This window comes from Bidens hawaiensis, unplaced genomic scaffold (assembly GCF_021521415.1).
Source record: "Bidens hawaiensis isolate Kalapana, Puna unplaced genomic scaffold, B.hawaiensis_p1.1 tig00021292_1, whole genome shotgun sequence".
Lineage (NCBI taxonomy): Eukaryota > Viridiplantae > Streptophyta > Magnoliopsida > Asterales > Asteraceae > Bidens > Bidens hawaiensis.
In genome coordinates, this window is record NW_027505021.1 from 99,434 (window position 1) to 107,214 (window position 7,781).

Here is a 7,781-nt window from a genome sequence, read left to right on the forward strand (position 1 = left end):
TGGTCGCAACGCGTCTTTCTCTAATGTGTCTTTCACAATATGTTTGCCCTCTTAATTGTTTTTTTAATATTATATTATAATTAATTTTACTCATATTTGTTTTTATTAATAATATTTAAGTATAAAGTTTTATAAAGTTCAAATATACTGTTAAGACGCTACGTGTTGACACAAACTTTACTTAAAACCGAGTTTGGTCAAATTTTATTAAACGTTTATTGAACATTTCGATATAAATTTGACGTGGCTCGGTTTTGGGTAAAATTTATGACAACATGTAGATAAAAATAAACACCTCAACAGCATATTCGAAGTTATATATACCTTTATATATTAAAAGTATAAAAGTAAAACCAAATATTAGTAAAATTAGTTATAATAATGTAATATTAAAAAATCAAAAACAAAAGAGGTTAAAACACATCGTGAAAAACGCGTTGAAGGCTAACAAGTCATGAAAGACGAGTTTGGTGTCAAAACAGGTCATGAAAAAAGCGTTGAGGGCAAACATGTAGTGAAAGACGCGTTGAGACCAAACATATCGTCAAAGACGTGTTTATACGGGACATTTCTAGAAACTTTTGTTTACAGGAACAAAAATGGAATCTCTGTATTAATAGGACATTTTAAGAATTTTTTTCCTTATTTTCTTTGTCCAGTCTATTTTTATTTTCTCATTCTTTCTATTAGCTCATACCAAACATACCATAAAAATGATATTCCCTTGATATGATAATCGTTCAAAGAGATTTGATTTGGGGAACATATTAGTCCCCCATGCTTCAGGTATGACGAAGACTCGCTACCAATTGCCAATAAGTTGTAGAACATGAGTCCTAATCAAAGAATTATGAGATGGTTTATGTGTCCTGACTCCTCTCTTTAATGAGGTGATTAAAATTAGATTATCTGTATTGTCAGAAAATGTATATATTATTATCGTCCTTTGAACTCGTATTCTCTAATGTAACGGCTAGCATTAAATAACGATAATTCATTTAAACGATCTGTCAGTGATCATTGGCACTGTTGTCAAATACTATGTGTTAAGTCCCGGGGGGGGGGGGGGGGGGGGAGGGTGGTGGGGTCCTGGTTTAATTCCAACAATTGTATACCATTATTAATAGGGAAGAACACCAGTATTTTAGTAGATGGGTTGTATGTAGCCCAACAACCATTTGCACTAAAACTGTTAAAAAAATAAAAAAGAAAAGTTAAATAATCCGTGATTAGAACCTCTTACCCAACACACATTCTGAAGCTTCTTTCAGATACTCAACTTCTATGCATTGTAAGAAAACACTAAAACTTAATAGACGGGGCATATATTTAGTTGCTTACATTATACCAATAATCATAGGGAGAAATCATTATAACCATCTTATTGGTTTGATATGAATTGCCATGTTGCATATAAAATAACACAACATGATTTTCCAATAGTACTGGTACCGATATCTAAAAGAAAAATTGATACGACATTCGATATATGGGTTCACTCATTTTCAGTATTGGTAATTTTGGTACGCTTTGCTACTAATCTCATCCCTAAATGTAACGCACTACTAATCAAATGGGTATAACCGATGGCTAAATTCCGTTGGTAATTACCAATGAATCCCTTAAACTTAAAAAAAAAGGATCGACAACAACCACATTTAATTTATTTTTGTGGGACATCTTGCTAACGGCAAACACTCCGTAATTGAGGATTTGATTACCACCCATGCTATTCAGGCACTTGTTGGAATGGGGTTATTGCCATAGAGGGTCCTCGGTAATCCATCGATAATTGAGGATTAAAGTTCGGATAAGATTACGACATCTGAGTGGGACCCTTAGCGAAGCGCTTCTATAAATGGAAACTAGATATAGTATGTTGTAGTTTGTGCGTAGATTGTGGGAAAAGTTAATATGACTGAGTGTTGTAAGAAAGTTTGTTGGAATTGGTGTTCTTGGCATTAAAAGACTTATTCGAGGATGCGAATTATACCATGCACTATAATTTAGAGGTAAACCCGTGCTAGAAGTGTTTTCCCATGTGTGTGTATGTTATTCACGGTGAGTATTGACACTCATGGCTATATGTACATGTGTGTGTATACTACAAATAATTTGTGAGAGAGAGAAGGGAGTTGGGGGGGGGGGGGGGTTGGGTTAGGGGTGTTAAAAAATCCGAATTTGAATCCATATCGGAATCTTGTAAATCCGAATTTTTGGGTTCCAATAGTGCTTTTGAACATTTTCGGATATTCGAAATGTTTTAAAAAAATATTCTTATATAATGAATGCCTATTAGAAATTTCGAAATTTCTAATGATATTCCGAATAAATTTTCAAATATTTCGGATAATTTTCAGATATTTCGAATATCCAAAATATTTTTTTTAATTCTTAAATATTTTTTAAATTTATTAAATAATAAATATTTTTTTGAATTTAGATATTCGTTTGGATATCTGAACCCGTTATAACACCCATAGATGGAGATAGGGATGAGCATAAGGGTACGACTACCGTACTGAATCATTACCGGTATTGAATTGGCTCCGAACCAGTACCGGCATCGAATTTGTTACCGCCGATACCAACTTTTTGAGTTTTCGATACCTGTACGAGTTAGATTTTGACCCTAAGGTGAACCGGTTTGCCTGATCGGGTAAAGATAAAGCGAAGGCTAAAACCCAAACCTCTTAATCTACCTCTAGGACATTGAATCCCGAAACCAAAGCGCAGATCCAAAGTTTAGTCGTGAAAGTTGAGTGTTTGCTCGGGTTTAGTGATAAACTACAAATCGGGAGTGATTATGCTATTTTCAAGAAAGACTCGTCACATTTGTCGCCCGAGGATCGGGCTATATTCAAAGAAAGGAACAAGACGATCCGTTCGAAATATCGCAAGAATAACTACTTTCGTAGTGTTTTAATTCTAGTATCTTTTTATTTATGTATTTCAATTTTTTTTTTGGTAAGTTTTTTAAATGACATCCTTTTAGTGGTATATTTTTTTTTGTTTTGTTTAATTGTTATGTCAATATTTTTGAACTAATTTTACTAAAACCAGTGGTTAGAAAATGATTGAACCAAGTTATAAACCACAACACCAAATTTAAAAGAGAGTTGAGTTAAACCCCACCGTCTAAATGTCACTAACATGTGACACTTTAACAGGTCGCTTTTAATATTAAGAGTTGTACATAGTCTAATACCCTAAACCCACATGTTAGGCCAATTACCATAGCATTCCTTCGCCCGCTAATAACATTACACTTGTCACTATAGTTGTCCAATTATTGTTTTCTCGTTGGGAAGCCAAGCTGCTCGTCAATTCAAACACATACGCATCAAAGCTTAGCTGGTTAGAGGTGTCGCTATTAAGCTGATAAATGAACTCCTTGGCTCCAAATTATCTTTTGTTATTTCGTCAAAATATATATTTAATGCTTCTATTATTTGTCATTATTATTGTAATATTTAATTATAGTTTTTATATGCTTAAACTCAACAGTTGTTAACTCATCGATGAACATTTTTTAAATATTTTAGAATTATTTAGTTGTTTAAGACTTCCTAACTTTCAAATCTTTTGTATAGAAACTTGGAAAATTGGATTTAAATAAGTACAACTATTGACAAATAACATTCTAATTAATGAAATGTCTGTTAATGATCCGCGACTAATATAATCATAATGCCGCTAGTTGCCGGTTGACGGAAAACTCCTTTTTGATAAGAAAATTCTACCGTCTCGTCCCAAAACTCTTTATATCAGACTTTTAAGAATCTTTATCTAGTAAAAACCTCGTTATTGAGGTCGACGGAATCCTAGAACCACTGTCGGAGTCAATTGGTGGTGCTCAAGTGGTGGGGGTTGTTTGGTGGTGGGTGTAAACAGTGATGGTGTTGGTTGGTTGGTTGATGGTGGTTGTCGGCAACAATGGTGTTCAGGTGGTGGTGGTATTTAGGTTGAGTTTTTCGGTGCACAATGTTGAATTTTTCAGGTAAAAACGTATTTGCGGCGACTAGTAGCGTTAGAATTCTGCTAGTCACGGATCATTAGTAGCAAATATGTTAAAAATGAGATTGTCAGCAGTCATTCCGTTAGTTGAAACTATTATTTGTCAATAGTCAATAGTTGAGATTATTTAAATCCAATTTAAAAAAAAAACTAACAGAAAAAACAAATAAAAAATGGCTAGTTTCAACATCCTTTAATGTGAGAATGAAATTTTAGTTTCAGAAAGTAAAATCCTTTTTAGATCGACACATATATTTGACGTGTATTCTTACTGAAATCTGGTAAAAAAAAGCCATTGTCTATTAAAAAAAAAGGGTAGGTTAGTACGAGCAACAAAACAAAATGTGTTGTAAAATCGAGCCGTACATGCATGTGGCTAAAGTTCATGTTGGAAAAGTAGGGAGACGTGGAAGTAGTTTGAAAATGAAAGGAAGAAATGATCATTTTGAGCCATGAATTAATACAAAAATACATTAATTAAGTTATTGTTTGTAGTCTTTATCAAAGTAGATGTGCCTTCTAACCATATGCTTAAAGAAGCACTCTCTCTATCACTTTCATTCAACCGCCATTCCTTCTATCGGTTCTTCATAACTTCCAACTGATTGCTTCATTAAATTAATGATTTAAATTCTATTTTATGTTACTAAACTAACGGATATAATGGACGGCACCGTTGGCAATTTGTCAGTCAAAGTGGTTAGCAACGAGTGCTTTTTGATGCCTTGCAATTCTTCCCCGGCAGCGAACTTGTTTTGAGCTCGGTTTTAGCGTTTTAGTTAACTACAAATTAGCTCGCATTGTAAAGAATTTGTCAACATTATGGCTATAATTTTAATTTTTTCGTAAATTATTTTAAACAGTTGTAGTTTTATAAACACGTCAACTTATCTATATATAGTTATCCCAACTTATTCACATAGTCAAGCCATAACCCAAAGTATCATTACAACTAGAAAATACATAAATAATTTACCGACTTTAGAGCAACGTACTCCTCCACTATGTCAGGGTGGAAGGGGAACAACACTAACAAAATCAAACTAACAAATCCTGCATTACCATTTTTTTTACCTTGGACTATCATAAGGGATAGAAGCACTATCATGAACTACCCTATAGAATTAATATTTTTCATTAATTTAACATAAATAATTAAAATTTTTTATCATAAATAAAAATAAAGATTACAAAAGAGAAACTAAAAAATCTAAAATTAAAACATATAAATATAAAAATAAAATACTACTCGTCGTCAAAGTACGCTATATCTAGAATTTCAAGATGATTTATAAGATCCGTTGGAAGATGGAAATGAGCTGTTGCATCCTGTAATTCATCTATCACGCTATCACCATAATTTGTCTTGAACAGAGGATCTCTTATGTAGACCGATGTATCGCATTACCATCGTCTATTATGATCATTTTGTGCCATATAACACACGTATACGTCTCCCACCGAATGTTGTCTACAATCACAGCCCACATGAGTTGCCTAAGTACGCCCCATATTGCCTTTAGAACACCGAAAGCACGCCCCACATCTTTTCTTGCCGATACTTGAAGCTTTGAGAACCTCTTTTTCTTCGTCAAGATGAGACACGGATACACTTTCACAAACGTCGACCAGGTAGGGTAGATCTCATCAGTAAGATAGTACCCACGTTTGTATTCTCGGCCATTTACAAAAAACATAGCATAAGGTGCGGTTCCTTTTCGATGGGTGAGAAAAGGAGGAGATTGTTGGAGAATAGTTACGTGTGATGTCATTGTTAGATCCCGACGGACCACAAAACACATGCCAAACCCACAAATCATTTGAAGCCACCGCTTCGACCATGACTGTTGTGTACTCGTGATCACCTCTTATATATTGGTCTCGCAACTCGGTATGACACATTTTCCAAGTACGTACAATCAAGGCTACCCCACATCCCTAAAAGGTGATGTTTTGCTTAAAGGGCTTGATACAAAACGAGAATGTCGTAGCTCGTCGGTCTAAATAAGAACTCTTTGTCGTATATAAAGGAACTACGACATCACAGAAAACTGTCGGGATTCACGTAAAGTCCTTACATACGTGCATAAATAGTCATCGATTCGTATAGGGGATTACCACAAGCGATTTGTTTAATAGCCGGAGTGCATTTTTGTGAGGCCAAGACATGTCTTCGATGTATTTCGGGTAGTCGATGATATAATCTTCCATTAGAACTTGGTGACCTTTTTTCATGACTACGTGGCAAGTATCTTTTTTAGATGTCCCAGTGTCTTCTTCTTCGGTGGAAAAGTAGAAATGAGAGACTACTACCGCGTGAGAATCCCTCATCGTAATCATCAGGTGGAATATACAAGTTTAAGTTTATGTTCATTTTGAATTGTGTAGGTGGAAAACAGTATAGGAATGGTTGTGAAAGAGTGGACATAAAAATTGTTAGAGTTTATTTATAACAAACCACAAAATAAAGGTAAAGAAATAAAATGAAGAAAATTCCATCCCATATTGGTGGAGAAAAGAAAAGGAGAGGCTTCCACCATGGTATAAATAGGAGTGTAAGTTCTTGTCCCACATCGCTTGATTATAAAACTAGTGAGCTCTTTATAAGAAAGAAAACTCATATGTTAATATTCTTATAAGATAAATCACACCCAATAGTCCTAGCGGAGGGTGCGAAGCACCCGAACGCGCATGGGCACGGGCACATGCACGTGCGATGGGCGCGCGCTTTGATGGCGCACTTTGCACTTCGCATCGCCGCTTAAGGGCCACCTTAGTATTTTTGTGGAAAATTAAGATTTTTAATAATCCTCCCATCGCGGTACGCGATAGGTTTAGATTAGTCTCATCGCGTTACGCAATGACGTGTAAGTTGTCCAGAAACATTGCAGCGTAGCGATACACGATGACCTATTAAAGTAACACATCGCGTATCGCGACGTGGAGGTTACGCACACGAGACACGTAGCATGCCATGTGGCGTGCCACGTAGCAAGCCTAGGCTGACTAGGCAAAGATACAAGATTCTTCGCAATACGTGACGCCCTTTGTTTATGGCCATCACGTATCGTGAAGGCTTCCAAATTTTGCTATAAATAGGTTTGAAATGGGACATTCCTCCTTGCACCAAAAAAATATTTCTCTCTGAATTTCCTTATATTATATATATATATATATTAAGAAGATAGTATAATACCCGAGTGTTGTAGCGATATCCTATCCGACCGAAAGAAACTTATATACGCGAATCCAAAAGCTCTGCCTATTAAGGTAAGACATTGTGCCATCGTGTAAAGTTTCTAATCTCGTGATTATCGTTATGATTATTGGTTTTATGCTAATCTAGATATACTACATTGTGTTTAATCTAGGTGCTTAATACCAGGAAGCGTTCTTTAATTGTAAACTTGCAAGGTGAGACATTCAAGTTTTTTGTACAGCTCACATTTGTGTGAGGCAACTGTTTTTCTAACATTGTCATGTTAATTTCAAAAACCTATAAAACTCATGACAGATGGTCTAAATGTTTTCAGTATATATTTTTAAAAAGTATTTTAAATACATTACAGTGATTAAGTCTCTGTAGACTTACGGGATGGTTATTACTGGCATTGTGGGGTTTTGCATACAAGGCTTGCCTACTGTGCTATTACATGTTACTTATTGGACAAATGTTAGCCAATAAGTAATATGACCGCAGTCATAGATACGGTCGAGTGACAAGTACTTGTGGTAATTTGTAAGCAGATAGATGTAAAAAACAT

General features: G+C 35.1%; 1 protein-coding gene across 1 annotated transcript; it reads right to left on the reverse strand.

Moving 5' to 3' along the window:
• Nucleotides 1–5,399: 5,399 nt before the first annotated feature.
• Nucleotides 5,400–5,789, reverse strand: LOC143609943 (uncharacterized). Its single transcript, XM_077084554.1, has one exon. It carries the CDS (start codon nucleotides 5,787–5,789, stop codon nucleotides 5,400–5,402), a length of 390 nt encoding a protein of 129 aa, XP_076940669.1.
• Nucleotides 5,790–7,781: the final 1,992 nt, after the last annotated feature.

Bases quoted from the DNA above. Each gene is read 5' to 3' on its own strand.
- LOC143609943 (XM_077084554.1), bottom strand. From the start codon at position 5,789: ATGACATCACACGTAACTATTCTCCAACAATCTCCTCCTTTTCTCACC.